At 38.5% G+C, this 18,707-nt stretch overlaps 1 protein-coding gene across 6 annotated transcripts in view; it reads left to right on the top strand.

Annotated features, from left to right (window-relative positions):
* The window catches only part of LOC142520840 (uncharacterized), a 35,360-nt gene extending 21,492 nt beyond the window's left edge, over positions 1–13,868 (top strand). For 3 of the 6 annotated variants that reach the window (XM_075623995.1, XM_075623996.1, XM_075623997.1), the window contains 6 exons: positions 11,988–12,151; positions 12,507–12,659; positions 12,814–12,907; positions 12,997–13,079; positions 13,177–13,330; positions 13,420–13,868. In XM_075623995.1, the coding sequence (XP_075480110.1) occupies positions 12,008–12,151; positions 12,507–12,659; positions 12,814–12,907; positions 12,997–13,079; positions 13,177–13,330; positions 13,420–13,655 (864 nt within the window). In that variant the 5' untranslated portion in view covers positions 11,988–12,007 and the 3' untranslated portion in view covers positions 13,656–13,868. Of the gene's footprint in view, positions 1–11,315; positions 11,378–11,987; positions 12,152–12,506; positions 12,660–12,813; positions 12,908–12,996; positions 13,080–13,176; positions 13,331–13,419 lie in introns of all 6 variants that reach the window. The other 3 variants (XM_075623992.1, XM_075623993.1, XM_075623994.1) reach the window with 2 other exon arrangements.
* Positions 13,869–18,707: the final 4,839 nt, after the last annotated feature.

Raw genomic sequence — 18,707 nt, 5'->3', positions numbered from 1 at the left:
CTGTGATCCTATTAAATTCAATCTCAGGTATCACCGAGATCTAATCCCCCTACGAAGACAATCTGCAGTTTTCACTGTACAATGCCTCGAATGATGCTATTTCCATACTCATTCGATAACTATCGTTATATAATTATTTACAAGTGACAATAAATCATGTCAACCAGTGCTAGCATCTAGCACTACAGTTCCTGGATATCCTCCAGTTCCAGGATAGTTGCTCCAACTGTCTGTCGATCTATAGACGATAAGTGAAAGAGTTTATTGTATACTCTGCCAAAAGTACAAAATCAAACGAAAATCACATTCTGATAAAATCAACTTTGGCATTCATTACCATCTGACCCCTTTTTCTGACATAAATCTCAGTCATCTGGTCGTATCTGTACGTCATCCTGTACAACATCATATAAGCAGATTCAAGCAATCTGTTAATCATAATTATATCATAGCACAATCTTATCCAGATTTCAGTAGTGTCGTCACACAATCCATAGAAATGTACTCCCATTTCTATTCAAGAATCGATAATCTATATAACCAACCTCCTGGTTTCTATTTTTCTGTCTTCATCTGTCGACGATGCATACATTTCAGTACAAACTCTGCTACAACAGATCTCCTCTGTTTATATCAAAACTGTCTTTTTGAATAATCATACATTTTCTGTCACCAGAATAAATACTGAATCGACTATCGTGCGCTTCTGACTATATCTGTCATTTCAGATTCGAAATATTCGGCACAAACAAGTTGATTATTCACATATAATACAGTATTACCTACCTGATATCCTGATCGACACCCTGTTCTGATTATCGAAAGCGCGTTCTGAACATTCTGACTAAACTTCTGGACTGCTTTAATTCGCGAGTTTAGCTCCGATTCGGCTTGAACTGTATATACTCTCAACGGTTCCCAATAATCTGTATCACATCCTCGACGTTGTTTAAATCAACTACTATATCATTTTCGGATGTAATGTCCCACAAACAATATAATCTGTCTTTAATACTGTTTTAGAACAATAACAATTCTCAAGCAATTTCATAACAGTCACATATACAATAATCTGTTAAACTCAGGCAAGAAAATAAAGAAGTTTCTGACATCGGTATCATTCTCAGCCACTGATCACTGCCTCAGCTGTGCTAATATCAATCGGTATACCATATTCGGATATCACATACTTGGAATACAGTCTGTTTCAATCAAGATTCATATCTGAGCAATTTCTGTATACAATAATTTCAGTTCTCAGATCCTTCAATACAAGATATTCGATTTAGTCAGTCATATGCCACGAGTATATCACAAAATATCATAGATAAACGGCATAAAATCATCAGACTATCTCTGAATACCGGATTCATCAGTCCATAATCAGAACTGTACGGACTTCTAAAATAAAACCAGTACCTGGTATCAAATCAAGGCGGAAATCACTCTCCCTGATCTAAGGCAAATCCGGAATTTCATCTAGAAAGACTTTAGCATTTCTCCTGCTACTGACAAATCAGCTCATGGTATATTCAGTTTCAGTAATCAGCTGAATGCATAAGGAATTACTCCATTCCTTTCGATAATCATCGAGTCATAAATAATACAGATATCAAAAGAATTTTAAATCGAAAATCCTTACCGTGTATTATTCATTTTTCGGCCATTTCAAGTCCGAATCTTATCATCTCCTGGTAAGAATCTACAATAGCTCTGTACTTGTTCAATATATTCATATCAATAATGCAGTCAAACTCAGACAACACAAGTACAACACAGTATAACTCAATCTCATTCTCACTTCATTGCAGTATACGATTTTTACAGAATTCACTGGTATCAATCTTTCCCCCCAAAAGATAAAGAAATCAATACTACAGTATATACAGACCCAATAGAATAAAGCATATGTCGATGCAATTCATACAGAATCATGTATAAGATGTACGAGAATCTCCCCAATACATATGGAACAAAATCATAAAAGAACAGATACCTGTCACTACATCATCACGTGCATCCTGGATCTGTTCCTCGGTCACTACCACCAGACGCCTCTGCTGCCTGGAATCTTCGGGAACCTCTCTGTGGACATACTCTAGCAAAATGTCCATGCTGTTTACAGACATTGCATCTAACAGTCACTCCCTGGCATTGCTCCGTGGGATGTCTTCCTCCACAGGCTCTACAATACGCTCCGGTGTAACTCGGGCTAGAACCACTGGAGCTAGATGAACCGCTCCCTAACTTCTTAAACTGTTCCTTTCGGGCTTTCAAATAGTCTTTCTTTTCACCACTACTACTACCAGTCTCGATTCTGGGAGGTAGTTGTTGTGGTCTCGGTGTTGGAAGAACATACGGAGCTTCCTTTTGTCTCATCAGAACTGTTTCTGCTCTTTTGGCTCTGTTCAGAGTATCAGCAAAATTATTCGATTGTTTCACATTTACCAACGTACGGATCTCCGGATTCAATCCCTGGATGAACTGATCAGACATAGTTGTATCATTTCTAGCCACGTGAGGGGCAAAACGTAGCAAAGTGAAGAACTAGGCCAAATACTCATCAATATTTAACTGACCCTGTCTCAGATCTGCAAACTCTGCACTTTTATCCTGTCTGTATGATAAGGGGAAGAATCTTTGATAAAATTCAACTTTAAAAATTTTCCACAGAATCACTGAACTACGCTGTTCTAAGGCTTCTTTGGTTACCAGCCACCAACTCCTTGCAACTTCTCGTAACTGATGCCCAACTAATCTAACTCTACAATCATCTGTAAAACCAAGAAATTCAAAAAGCATTTCTATGTCCTCTAGCCAATTCTCACAATCCACTGGTGTCTCAATACCCTTCAGAATCGGCGTTTGAAACGACTGAAATCTCTTCAACTGTGTTTCCATCCGAGTTTCTATCTCATCCATCTCATCAGTCGAAGTACTACCCTTTTCCGGAATTCTTCGAGGAGGTATATCTGATAATCACCAGAGTTATCAATCTCAGTCCCTTTCTGATCAGCTTACCTCTGATTAAGAATTGGTTCTGATTCATTTTCAAATCAGACATATTACCAAATCAACTCAGATATTCCGGTAAAATCTATTTAAAAACAATAATACATAATATCATGCTAGCACACACAATGTAATTCAACATTATAATAAATCACATGCAAAGAAAGAAAATTCATTCTACCCCGCTCACTAGCCTCTATCTTAGTCTAAGGTAACCTACAGTTATGGAACCTACTGCTCTGATACCACCTGTTGTGGGGACCCGGACGCTAATTCAATTCTTAATCATCATTAAGATCAATTTATTAATTCAAGTAATTTGGATCATAAAAAAAATTTCTTTAATTTGCGGAACGTAATGGAATCTAACTAATATACAGATTTGTATAATTAAAGTACAAGTCCTGTACAATCTACATTCAATAAAAACTAAGGTTTAACAACTAATTATCAAGTGTTCAACCCTATCTTTAATCCAAGTCCGTAGTCTCCACTCTAATCATGATCTCTCTCTCTTCTTGTCTTGACCCTGATCCTGTCCCACCTGTTGTCATGCACACATACAAACAAGACAACAGCCGGATAACTCCGGTGAGAATTATATTCCCAGTATAAATCATGTATACATGCCTTTCATATAAACAATATAAAAGCATGAAATAAACATTCATAACATGTATCAAAATCAGAACATGAATCAGATATTCATCACATGTATTATAATCCTAAACATGAATCAATATCAAGAATAAATTATATTCTAAACATATATCATCATCAGGAACATAATTCCATATCAAGCAATGAATCACTCTCCATGATTCTCAGACTCAGACTCGACTCAGTCCTAATCTAGGGATCCCGATCGGAATAAGAACATACACCCACCTACACTCCCGATCGGGGTGGTGATATGTTCTTATTCACGGACTTTGGCTCTTTCCATATCGAACATCAGTAATAGAAGAAACTCCAATTCTATCCACTCCGATATAGCCAAACGTCCGGTGTCTTGACCTAACCGTCATAGACTTTGGCATTTTCACCAATATCCTATCCTGTGACAATGTGCAATGCGCCGGTGACGATTCCATCACTATCCGGCACTACTGTCACAAGATTACTCATTCACAATTATCAGGACGCATGATAACCCCATCAGTCTCAACATCACAGATATAATACCAGAATTCATAATCAACATCAGTACAAGTCATAATCTCAACATCACAGATATAATACCAGAATTCATAATCAACATCGGTACAAGTCATAATCTCAACAATAACAGACAGTAATCTCAAATCTGTATAATCTCGATTATATCGGTTCTGAAAATCATAACAATTACATACACAGTCTGTTCTTCAATCTGACTTCAAATATACGATGCCTACTATATCAGAAACACCATATATGATTCATATTCAATTCTGACAATATCATAATTTCAAATCGTATTTAAACGTAACAAAACTTACGTCCAGTTGTAGCCTGTGTCAATAGGAACACAGTACTGAAGTCGGATTCAAAATCAGACAGACGAATTTCTCGTAAATCCAAATTTCCACGACACAGAAAGTTTGAAGCTTCCTTCCTCAGATTCTCTCGATTTTCTACTGATTGCACGTTGTACATATACATATATATATATCCATGCATGTCTTGACCAACGTGGCTTGTTCTTTGTAATACACGTCTCGCGCATATGCGCGACTTCCTTCGGCGCATATGCGAGAGGCCTACTGGTCTCGGCGCTCTGCTTTGTAACTGCTGGCGCATATGCGCGACACCACTTGGCGCATATGCGCCAAAAGTTCTGTTCTGAACTTTGGCCCCTGCTCCTCCTTCACGCATGTGCTCGCAAGTTCATTTCCGAAGTTTAGCTACTGGACCCTTCGCACATGTGCGCGCGCATCGTCGCGCATGTGCGCCCAACTCTCCGTCTTCGCACTTGGGTTACTGGCCACCTCGCGCATATGCGCGCCGTCAAGTCGCGCATATGCGCGCCATGTTCGGTCCGCGCATCTTGGTTTTCACATAGCTAGCGCATATGCGCGCCTACTCTTCGCGCATATGCGCGAGACCTTCTGGTCTCACACCACGCCAACAATTTCAAGTTCATGCAATCCCAAACCAAATCTCATGCAATGATTTTCCCGGTCTCTTTCATGCCTTCAATAATCATGTCAATATAATCATATCCATTAGTACCAAATCATTTCAGATTAACAAAAATTAATTCTCGAGCATTACAACCAGCCTCTCAAGCACCCACCTAGAACCCCAAGGCGTCACCCTAGCCTAGCCCTAAGCCCCCAGGCCGAGCCACATATCTCCTGCAAGCCTGCACAGCCTTGCGTGCGCTTGATGACTCTCGGGTAGGAGTCCTTGTTGGCTAGGACTCCTCTCAGCTCACTTAACTCGAGTCCTAGCATGGCTAGGACCCTACCCTGGACTCCCCCACGGCCCTGGCTAGCCTTGTCCCCAAGCCAAGACCAAACCAAGCCAACATGATCAAAACCGAGCTACCATGTTCTCCTAGTGCAGAAAGTGGTTCCAACTCGTGTTCGGTTTGGTGCAGCGGTTCTGATGCTTTCTTATGACTCTAAACTCATGTGAAAACAAGCTTGATCAATTCCTAAATCATGGCAGCCCTTAAACAATGCAAAAACATGGTTTTTTGAAGGAAAACACAAGCCAAAAGTTTCACATATACCAAAAACCGAAAATAATTCAAGTGATACTTGTTTTTCCATAATTTTCATGCATAAAAACATATTATGGTGTGATGATATTTTGAAGGAAAGAAATATTCGTGCCTTTGCGTATTTAACGCAAGAATAAACGTTGACGATTGCGAAGAACGATGACGACGGGACCTTGGCTTGAAATCCTTAGCAACTCTCGAATTTTCCTTGAAAATATGATGTGTGTGCCGTGTGAATTTGAGTGGTAGGAGTTTGGATTGCACAAGGATGTGGCGTGTGTTTATGGGAGGGTTTGGGGTGATTTAACATATTATATACTTAATTATTTTACTAACAAGGCTTAGGCCTATTAAGCATTCAAATTAGGCCCATTAGTGCTTAATTAAAATATTAAAAATATTTTTTTATAAGTAAGTTTGTGAATTTATTAGCCGGGTTGCCCGTAAATTCGTATTTTTGTTGAAAAACCAACATCGATAAAAATTATGCCCCGGCGTATAAAATCACCTCAAAACTCCTTATTTTCAAAAATATGAAAAAGCATCACTCATATTTTAAATAATTAAAATTAGTTGTTTAATAAAAACATTTTACGTTTTTCAGCCCTCGGTCTCCGTTTCTCGATCGCAACTTGAATAACCCTTAAGAATTCATTTTAATGCATGTAAGTTGAAAACTACTAAAACATCAAGTAAACATGTCACATAATCAATTTAGCAATTAAATTCAATTAATTACTCATTTTTTATATTTCCTAGATTTGAATGCAGTTGAATTACGTCGTCTTAATTTTGTACCTTACAGATATCATTTTTGGAGTTGACTGGCTCCATACATTGGGTGATGTGTCGCTGAATTGAACTAAAATGGAGATGCGATATAGCTGGCGTGATCAAGAAGTGATCTTGATAGGAGATCCATCCCTTAGTAGATCCATGATATCCTTCAAGGAAATTGCCAAAGTTAGTGAGGTGGAATTTTGTGTAGCAGTGTTAATCAAGTGGAATGTATGTGAAGAGAAGAGGGGTGGTGCAGACAGGAGGGAAGGTGATGAAGCAATGAACAACATTTTTGTTAAATATGAGGGGATATTCCAGGAACCTCGTGAATTGCCCCCTAGTAGTCGATGGTTGTGGGCCATTCATCAGGAGGATGAAATTGAAGGTATGGTGGGAGAAATGCTGAAATTGGGAGTGATACAAGTCAGCAATAGTCCATACTCGAATCCGGTTATACTAGTAAAAAAAATATGGGAGTTGGCGTTTTTGCATCGACTACCGAGCGTTGAACGACATTACCATTGCTGATAAGTACCCACTTCCAGTGGTTGAGGAGTTATTTGATGAGCTGCATGGAGCGACGCATTTCACCAAGTGGACCTCAAATTTGGATACCACCAGATTCGAGTTCAAACTACCAATGTGCATAAAACAACGATCAGGACGCATGAAGGCCACTACGAGTTTTTGATCATGCCATTTGGGCTAAAAAATGCTCCGGCCACTTTCCAAGCGACCATGAATGAGGTATTTCGCCTTATTTGCGAAAATTTGTATTGGTTTTCTTTGATAATGTTTTGATTTACAGTAAGGGTTGGGAGGAACATGTGCGACATGTGAAAGTCGTGTTGGAATTATTACAGCGACACAAGCTGGTTTTGAACAAAAAAAACTGCCAGTTCGGGTTGAGGCAGGTTGAGTATCTGGGACATATGATCACAGCCAAGGGGGTAGAAGTGGATCCTAATAAGGGTGATAGTGTGATACAATGGCCGCAGCTACAGAACACAAAAAGGATGGGGGGTTTCTGGGGTTGACGGGATATTACCGGAAATTCATCATGGACTACGGTAGATTGATAAACCACTCACTGAGCAATTAAAAAAGAATAATTTTTGGTGGCATGAAAACATGCTCTTATTACTGCTCCAGTGCTGAGAATTCCCGGTTTTTCTAAAGAATTTGTGGTAGAATGCAGGGGTGGGAGTAGGGACAGCGCAGGCTCACGAGGGCAAGCCTATTGCTTTTTATAGTAAGGCATTGGCAGATCGAGCATTAACCAAGTCTACATATGAGAGGGAGTTAATGGCATTAGTGTTGGCAGTCCAACACTGGCGTCACCATCTGCTGGGACAAAGGTTTCTAGTGGTAACTGACCACAAGCCCCCAAGGAACTTATTACAAACCACGCCGGTCTAGCAATACTGGCTGGCCAAATTATTGGGCTTTGAGTTTGAAATAAAGCATAGGGTTGGGGCAGATAATGGGGCAGCGGATGCGTTGTCTCGAATAGAGGAAATGGGAGGATTGAATGCTTTAACAAAAGCAGAATGGATGGGAGTAGAAGAGATTCAAGAGGCTGTGAACAATGACCCAAGACTTAAACAGATCGTAGAAAAAGTGGGAATGGCTCAAGACAGTAGCAAACATTACTCTCTGGTTAATGGGTGCTTGCTATTTAAACGAAGATTAGTAGTTCCTTGGACATCACTGTGGGTTTTTTGAATTCCACGCTGCTTCTATTCGGGAGCCCTTCGGATGTACAAAAGAATCGCAAATAATTTATTTTGGCCAGGGATTAAGAAAGATGTCTATAAGTTTTTGTACGAGTGTGGAATGTGTCAAAGACAGAAATACGAAAATGCTACACCTGGAGGGATGCTGCAACCCTTGGCCATTCCAGAAGCAGTCTGAGAAGACTTGGCTATTGATTTTGGGCTGCAGAAATCGAAGGGTTTTGAAATGATCTTAGTAGTGATTGACACGTTATCTATGTATGGACACTTTCTACTACTTAAACACCCGTACTTTGCCAGCTCTATGGTTGAAATTTTCCCACGCAATGCAGTCAAATTACATGGGTTCCCAAAGATGATTGTCAGTGATAGAGATGTGGTGTTCACGAGTTTATTCTGGTCCGAACTGTTTAGGCTACATGGGACTCATCTTAAAATGAGCACGGCCTACCATCCTGAGATGGATGAACAATGTGAAGCCTTGAACAAATGTGTGGAGACGTATTTGCTTTGTTTCTGCTCCGAACAACACAAGAGTTGGTCACAGTGGTTGCATTGGGCCGAGTGTTGGTACAACACTTCCTATCAAACCGCAGCTGAAATGACCTCATTTGAAGTTGTGTACGGACGGAGACCTCCTACTTTAATTAAGTTTCTACCTGGGGAAACTAAGGTATCCACAGTCTCACAAGCATTGATGGACAGGGATGAACTTCTGAGGCAGCTCAAGTATAATCTTGAGCGGGCTCAACAGCGAATGGCCAAGTGCACTAACAAAAACCGTAGTGAGGTCCATTTTCAAGAAGATGATGTGGTGTATTTGAAACTATGCCCACACCGCCAGAATTCAGTTTGTACAAGGGTGTTTCAGAAGCTCCTATCAGGTTTTGAAGAATGGGGCCGGTGGCGTATTGTCTGAAGCTACCGAGGGGTCCAAGATACGTCCAGTGTTTCACGTGTCATGTCTAAAAAGGGCAATAGGTCGAGACCCATATGAAATTAAAGTTCATTGTGAAGTGGACACCGATTTGTTTCTCACCTTTGAACCTGAAGGGATTTTGGCTAAAAGAACGAAACGAGTAAAAAAGAAGCCATGCAAACAATTACTGGTGCGGGGGAAGGGAAAGACGAATGAGGATGCGACGTGAGAAAAAAAAGAAGATTTCACAGCATGGTTTCACGATTTTTGCCTTGAGGACAAAGCGATTCCCGATGAGGCTCGGCATGTTATGGCCCCAGACTTATTGAGCCCAGTTACTCCAAAATTATCAGGCCCAATAGATGAAGAGATGGACAGCCCCCAGCACAAGATTGTAAACGTGTATGTTTGGAGAGGGAGGGGGAAAACACATGAGAGAGAAATATAAAATGAGAGGGAGGTTGGGTAGAGAGAGGTATTCAGTTATACTTTCTGTTGAGTGAGTCACTGGCAATCTGCTAATGTGGGACAATGATTGTAACAGAGTGAAAACTCTGGGTTGTTATCTCAATGTTCTTTTATTTGTTGGAAATCCAAATATCTTATTCCTAGTTGCGTTCGGGAGGATCATAACAATACTCATCATCAAGACGTGGACCTACAATATCCAGGGTCATCATAGCCCGGGTCCTGTCGGACACTGTAGTTCTTGATATTTAACCGTTAACAAAATAGAACATGGCTGAGCGGCCCAAATGAACTATGTATATCTCAAAAGATATCAGACCTTACGTGATATATCATGCATAATATATCAAAGCAGTAAAACATGTATCATGCCACAGATAAATATGCAACGTATAAGTGTGTATTTGCGCTTGGATATTTCATTCAGTACATCACGTCTCACTAAAACAATCTAACAGAAAGTCTACTCATTTGAACCTGAACAATACAAACATATTAAAATCACTATCATGCCTGATCCAGAATCACTAAACATGCTTCAATGTTCTTCCTAGTGATCCTTAAATCATTATTCAAGGCTGTAGGATTATACCTGCGTCCGTCGTAAGCCCGCTGATGACGTCTCGACCTGCGTGTCCCGGTTCACCGACTCCTCCTCGAGTCGACACTAGCTACGAAACTTCCCGACACTAAACTCGACTAGAAACTGGCTAAAAACCTAATATATATAGCTAGAACTCGAGAGAGATAAGTCGAGGGAAGGTGGTGTAGGAAACAAATGAAATCAGCTTCTATTTATAGGCTGCATCCGGATTATTTATGAAGATCTGAACTCAATTTTATCTGCCACATGCCATAATCTCATTCGTGTAGTTGGATTTCTCGAGATAATGTAATCTGAATTGATTGGGTGGTCCATTTTAAATCCGGTGGATCTTAAAATGCAGATCTTCAATTAATCAATTCCTTAATTATGCTTAATTAACAACTATTTAATTAATGTCTTGTTTTATACTTTATTCATGTAAGGACCTCGTATCTATTATCGTAAATAATTTTTTGATTCTCGATAATTCATCAAATTGTCATATTATTAAGTTTGTGAGGCATATAATTGACAATGAAAGTGAGAAAATATGTTGTGATAATGGAAGATTGTATTAGTAATTGAATTGTGTTTGAAAGGTGTGCTGAACCGCAATAGAGGAGTGACACATTACGGTTTCCGTAATTATATGAGTATTATTTCAAATGAGATGAAACCAAATTCATTGGAAAGCCAACATCAAAACATGACATGCACGTCGAGCTATGATCCTTGTACTTTTATATCATTGGATTTTGATTCTGGGGTTTTGAGCACCATGCCCTTAAAAACGTCATTCATGGCCCCTATAATGGTTTGGTTGAGATTTGGGATTTGATGGTGCTTTGCCGGCGATATGATACGGATATTCCCTTATACTTGACTGAAGCCGGTGTGCCAGCTCGAGCATTGATTTGATTGCGATTCGATTGGTTCTTATACTTGCTCAGTGGATGGGCATTTGACCTGATATCTCTGCGACATGCATGCATTGTATATCACATATCATTGTGTAGATACATGTTGTATATATTATGGTTGTCCATACGGAGCGTTTGCTCACCCAAGGGGGCTGTTGATGTCTTTGTGTGTGGATAATGGCAGGTACTCCAAGTTATCAGGAGACCGGAGAGGGTACTTCTGTTGGGAGTCACATCTGAGTCGAGGTTGAGTGGTCTATCCCAGTATATATATGTATCTATATACCGGGGCATGATCCGGGGATACGAGTTGTTTGTATGTAGTTGATGTCAGTTATGTGTGGCTTATTTTATGATGTGATATGTTTAGACGAGACTTTATTATATATTATTTATAGAATTATAATTATAGTTGACACAATTTGGGTTTATTGTAAAGAAAATATTTACTCGTTTTCCGCTGTAATTAATTAACTTAATCAAATTGTATTGTAATAACGATTAAGAGTTAAGGACCCCAGAATTCAAATAAAGATTCGGCTCCTTACATCCCACGTCTGTAAGATATTATTTGTAAGATAGAGTGTGTATGTAGGAAGTCACATGTGAGGTTGCATATTCTAAGTAGGATGATAAGCTAGTAGTCTCGTGTAATTGTCCTAGTATATCATATGTATTTCTGGATATGTTCAACAATATTCATCTGTAATATATTTATTTCAATCGTAACCGTGGATATATTCATATTATGGTTGTAACTATCACGTTTTTTTGGGATTCATGTTGAATTGAAGTTTTAACCTGTTCATCGATGTAGAAATTAAATCTAACTAAATTGCATCTTCATCACGATTAGGAGTCGAGGGCTCCACGGTGATGAATACGAGTCAACGGATTTTTGCAACACCAATTCTACTGTCGTTTGCCAGAACCCGAATATTTTCTTCTGCCTCAGTCAAATTCCGGGAAGGTGGCGTTTCTATGGTTCAAGGTGCTTCAAGGGGAATCGGCCTTGAGTTTGTGAGTCCATTTTCTTTACCCTTGATTAAAAGGAAGAAATTTTTCGCTTTTGTGGAAATTAAATTAAGAAATATTAAGTATCTGCCATGCATAAGTATACAGCATTGAGGTATATCATATCAGAGCGGAATTTTTTTTATTCCCTTTCGATGTGCGGGTTAATGTTGGTTATATTCAGAGTGTAGACAAGATCACTGAAATATATTTTCTTTTACATTTCATACCTAATTTCTCTGAGTTTTGCTGTGAAGTTCGGTCATACTGTATCTTCCATTCAAAGTTGGTAATTTTGAAACTGGTGTCTTAAGTGTTGTTCTTGCAAACGTGTTAAATGTCAACAGTTTGTATAATATAGGTCAAACAATTGTTAGAGAAAAGCAACAAAGGGAATGTCGTTGCAACATGCCGCAATCCTATTGAGGCCACTGGACTACTTGAATTGAAGAATAAGTTTGCTGAACGTCTTGATATTCATCGGTTGGACCTCACTGTTGATAGCACGATGGAGGTATTAAAGCCTTTCAAACTGTTGTTTACCCTGTTTTAAACTTGTTCAAAACTGGGTCGGTGAGTGATTGCACTGTCAGTACTTACTGTTAGACTTTATTTGATACACGTTCCTGTATTGTTATGTGGTAATTTAAACTACACTTGATTCTCAGGAAGTGGCCAAGTCTGTAGAAGACAAACATGGTTATCTAAACCTTCTCGTGAATGCATCTGGAATACTCTCGATGCCTGACATTTTGCGACCAGGTATCAGTTTTTTGGTTGTAGAAGCTAAACTGGTTAATGTTATATTCTAAGTAAAGTGAATGAACCATTAATTTCTTTGTTCAATGCAGAAACAACATTGAGTAAAGTTAAGAGAGAAGCACTACTTCTTGCCTACGAGGTTAATGCCATTGGTCCTCTATTGGTTACTAAGGTATGATTCATCGGCTTACACTTTATAGTCTTGTTCGAGCATGGTGTTCCTTGGTAAGCAAATGTTTCGTTTATTGATGTCTGATTTATACTAACAGCAAATGTGGCCTCTGCTCAAGGCTGGCGGAGGAACTGGAACTGATAGAGATTTTGCGATCGTTGCCAATATTAGTGCCAGGGTAGGATCCATTGGAGATAATCGCTTAGGTGGTTGGCACTCATATCGATCTTCTAAGGCTGCACTTAATCAGTGTATGGATCTGTTTTTTCTTGAGCTCTAGTTTTAAATTGTCTTTGATTGTCTTTCACTTCATTAAACCTTTGTCTCTTATGTCATGCAGTGACGAAAACAGTGTCCGTGGAGTTTGCCCGTAAGAAAGATCCAATTGTATGCATATTGTTGCATCCAGGCACAGTAGATACAGATTTATCTAGACCTTTTCAGGGAAATGTCCCAAAATATAAACTCTTCACTAAAGAATTTTCAGTGCAGAAGCTATTAAGCATCATCGATGACGCAAAGCTTTCCGACAATGGCAAGTTCTTCGCCTGGGATGGCCAAGAAATACCTTGGTGATGCATTCTATTTCCGAATTACTTTGTAGGATTTCCTCCTCGGTTGGATGAAATGGGATCTTTTCATTTTAAATTGAACACAAATCATAGCAAGTTAAAAGCAAAACATATTTAGTCGATCAATTTAATTTTTTCAATTCAAGTAAATGAACATTGTGTTGCATCTGTGAGACGGTTTTTTATTTTTTAATTAAATGCATTTGATTATGTTGTATGAAGTGTTATTATAAGATAAAATATTTAGCCAAAAAACATATCATGTACAATTATTTGGTGTAAATTAATTCAATCTAGGAAATTTAATTATTTTTGTGGATTCTGAAAGTGTAAAGATATTAATTCTAAATTTTTATAAACTTTATATAAATCTAATGATATTTTTATTACATATTTGCAAATATATGAAAAACAATGTGATATTCAAACTTAATTTTTTAAAACACTCATATGTCTAAACTTTCTATAGATTTTCAATTATTGTTATAAAAATTTTCATGTACAAACCTTAAAATATCAGGTACAACTTTGAAAAATAAAAAAATGTATTCTACTCACCTTTAGATATTTCATTTTCTCCTCTAACAGGGAGACGTTTTTCCTCTCTCAAAAGACGGCGTTATACATACAAGGAAATCGGTCAACTTTAGAAGGTACGTTTCATGAAATTTTTCAATCATTACCGATAAAATATTCAAAATTTATGTACATATATATATATATCTAGACATTCATGTGCTTTTCACATTGAGGTGTTGAAATCATGTGGTTAACAAGTGGAAAAATTCTCATGTGGCTACAAGAATTTGGGTATTGGTAGAAACGGTCACAAATAATTTGTTTTTTATTTTATTGATGAATTATTGAATAGTAAACCTTTGTCCAAATGTTTGTTATTACTAGTTTAATTGCACTTTTATGGCATTTTTTCCCGCTTCTTTGCGTCACATGTTGTGATAAGGGTTTTATCGTGTCCAAAACGCAACGGAAGTTTAAAAAATTTTATTTTGACGTTCAAATTTTTCTTTGGACACTCGTATGGTTTAAATGAAATAATCATTCATAGGGTGTTTAATAAGACACTTTACTGAATTGATTCAATCGACTCTTGTTGGGACATCGAATTTTCGCACCCAAGACGCAGCGGAAGTTTAAAAATTTTGTTCTTGGGCGTCGTGTGTTCAAAACATCCATAGGGTGTTTAGAATTATACCTTTGCGTTCTTAACGCTGGACTCCAAACTATTCCGATGTTTAAGTGGATATAACACTTCTTGTAAATCCCTACGAACGGCTCTTCTCCTTGGATCGTCTAATTGGGTCCACGATCAGAAACTGAATTCCTTGTTTGGATTGCACTAGTAATACCAAACAATTTGTGTGTTGAGACTGTATCCTCCGAATTTCCAAAATCCGGAGACGAAGTGGCACGGCGGTGGAAGAAAATCGCATGACCTAAAATTTCCCCAACCCTTGGTATATTGGCCGAGAGATCCATGATTCAAAATCATGGTTTTTATGCTAATTAACTCTTAATTAATAATTAACCAAAATTATAGATTCTCAATCCATAATTAAGCAAATCTAATTTGCTTTTGGTCAAAATTTTCTCCCAAAAACTCAAGTGGTAGCCGTGGGTTTGAAACCAAGGGAGGAGAGGTTTGGAGTGGTTTTTGTGTGCAATTTTTCATCAGCAAACAATGAGCCCTAATAGTGTATTTATAGAGTAAGACTCATAATCTAATTAGGAGTCCATCTCCCACAAGGACTCTAATAATTTCATTATATTTAAACTCTCATATTATTAATATATAATGTATTTATTAACCTTTAATAATACATGATATAATAATATCATAACACATATTTTATATCTCCATATAAAATATATACATGTATATTAATTAAATTAAATAACCATTATTTAATTAATAAATTAAATCCTTGATTAATTTAATTCTAGACTCCTCTAGAACATATATGAGAATTTGTGCAAGTTAGTAGTCACCACTACTAGCACAATCATTTAATTAGTAAATTTCAAATTCACTAAAAAAAATGATTCTGAACTCATTATAACCCCGAACGACGATCCGAGGACGCCGATGTACCAAGGATACAAATCTTGTTCATATAATGAAAATCGAAAATTTCGAAGATCAAAATTTTCATTTACCAAATTTAGAACTTACTATATATGGCAGTTACCATATTCGGCAGCTGCCAGTTTTAGTGAACTCCTTCACAAAACAGACAGTTCCACTCTCCTTCCTTATTTAGCAATCATGCTAACTTCAACTTCTTCCATCCTATGAAATCAGCTCATAAACTCTTTTATAAGCTTCCTGTTTGATCTCCATCAAACTATAGTCGCCAAATTCCAACTCCTTGAAATTTGACTATCTCAACGGGAACACAGAATCCGATACTTGTGTGACCCTCAATGGTTCAGGGATACAGCTAGCCGTGGGTTCACATCTCCATGTGATTCAGAATAACATTTATTCTTATTCGGGTTTACCCTAGTTAACCCCATTCTTTTCATCAACTCCTTGATCAAGAATGTCAGAACTCATTTCTGATTGCACCCATCGGATCATGGTAAGAGCTTCTAGTAGCATCGCCCCATGATCCCCTAGGTATCACTTATAGTGCCTGCAAGAACCTTTAGTAATGGTTAGCGTACAGTACGGTCCCTTCAACACATATATCCCGATCGAATTTACAATCATTGGTATATCGAGAGTTGCATATGAATTCGATAACGATGTGATTTATCTTTGAGTACTAATAGTGGCATGGCATGTGCAACTAGGAAAACACCTTTCCCTAAAGCACATTTCTTGCTCTGGCCAGAGACTCCTTGCACTATTAACTCATCAGATCACATAGGATATCTTCACCCGTAGGCGAATGGTGAATCCCCGACTACAATGCATTTGCTCCTACGTATTTCGAAACTAAACCCAACCTCGCCACCTGATGACCCTCAATGGAGTCGGTAAACGGATCAAAGTGCATGCTAGTACGTATAGTGTAAGGCCCGAGAATGTGATTATCGTAATCTAAAATGATTTGGAGATAAATTGATGTGATTTTAGACGGAAAGGATCGGACCAGGAAAGACGAGAAAAGACACGACAAATGTGCGAGGATAGTACACCTCGCGCATATGCGCGACACAGATGCGCGCATATGCGCGAGATGGGCAGAACACCTCGCCCGTATGCGCGAAGAGTGGGCGCGCATATGCGCGAGTTGGGTGGAAAGAATGGTGCGTGACCAGAAGGTCTCGCGCATATGCGCGGCTTGTGTGCGCGCATATGCGCGAGTAGTCCAGTAGCTAAGTTCCGGATAGAACTTCCGGCGCATATACGCGGCTTAGGCGCGCATATGCGCGCGGCATGCAAAACGAAAAGCAAGCCACTTGCCCCTACATGCAACGTGTGTGTGTGTATATATATATATATATATATATATACTTCCCTTCCTTAAGCTTATATACCAGAGGAAAAGAAACGGAGGGCCAGGGAATTTCCAAATTCCTTCGAAGAGTTTAATTCGACTTGTGAGAAATCCGATCGTCTGAATTTGAATCCGAGTACAGTACCGAGTTCCTAGCGACGACACCTACAACAAGACGTAAGTTTTATTGAATTCTGATATCGTTTGGAATTAGGATATTGGGGGAATTATGATTTGACTGATATATTGTGTTCTGGGTATACTGATCAGTATATAATTGAAGTCAGATCGAAGAACAGACTGATTATATAATTGTTATGATTTTTAGAGTTGATATGATCAAGATTATACAGATTTGCGATTGTTATCTGCGATTATTGAAGATTATGATTCATATTAATATCGATTATGAGTTGTGGTATTATATCTGTGATGTTGAGATTGGCGGGGTTACCGAGACTGTATTGTTATGCCGTCGAAACATCAGTAGATTGATTTTGATCAGATTCAGTATTGATTGAGATTGTATCATGATATCATTGATATGGATAAGATTATGTTTGATTTGAGTATTGATCAGAACAGGTCTTGAATTGAGTTATACATTGATACAGTGTATTCGATATTGTTATTGACAGATTGATTTGATAGGCAGGGAGTTCGAGACTTCGACAGAGTCAGATCGACAGAACGAAACGAAAGGTATAAATTGATGTTGATGCGGGATTGCACAACTCGAAGTTAGATTTGACTGGAGTTTCCCAAAATCACATACTTCATCTTATTGCATTGATATTTGCAATTGATGTGATTGTTATCTTTGGTCTATTGATTTATGTATTGAGTCATAGGCTGATGCGCCTAGTCGTAGGCGATTGATCTTGTGACAGAGGGGCCTGATAGTGATAGAATAGTCGCTGGGCCATTGCACATTGTCACAGAGGTTCGGGAAGATACGCCAGGGCAGATCCGCCTAGTCTTGGACAGAACCGCTAAGACACCGGACGTTTGGTCATATCGATGTGACTTAGAAGAAGAGCGACTTCTATTTCCGATATTCGGTATAGCTAGGACCAAAGTCCGTAATAAGAACGTACCGTCACCACGACCGAGGGAGTAGGTGAGAGATTGTTACGTTCTTATTCAGATCGGGATCCCTAGATTAGGATGAGTCGAGTCAGAGTCTAAGAGTCACAGAGTGTGATTCAGAGTTTGTGTTGATTCATGTTTCTGATTTTGATGCATGTTATGAATATTTGTCTCATGCTGTTATATCTGTTTATATGAAATGCATGTATACATGATTTATACTGGGAATGTAATTCTCACCGAGTTATCCAGCTGTTGTCTTGTTTGTATGTGTGCATGACAACAGGTGGGACATGATCAGGATCAGGAAGAGGATGAGAGATTTTAGTTAGCGTGGAGATACGGGCCCAGAAGCAGAATAGGATTCAGCGCTGGATATATAGTCGTTGAACCTAGTTGAGATAGAGACATGTAGTACATGATTGTACTTTGACTTTGACATGTATATCAGATAGATTACTGTTACGTTTCCGCATTTATAATTTAAAAAGAAAAAAAATTTT

Source organism: Primulina tabacum, chromosome 12, assembly GCF_025594145.1.
Source record: "Primulina tabacum isolate GXHZ01 chromosome 12, ASM2559414v2, whole genome shotgun sequence".
In the NCBI taxonomy this organism is placed as follows: Eukaryota; Viridiplantae; Streptophyta; class Magnoliopsida; order Lamiales; family Gesneriaceae; genus Primulina; species Primulina tabacum.
The sequence above is the reverse complement of the archived record's forward strand: the minus strand, read 5'-3'. Positions and strand labels throughout refer to the sequence as shown.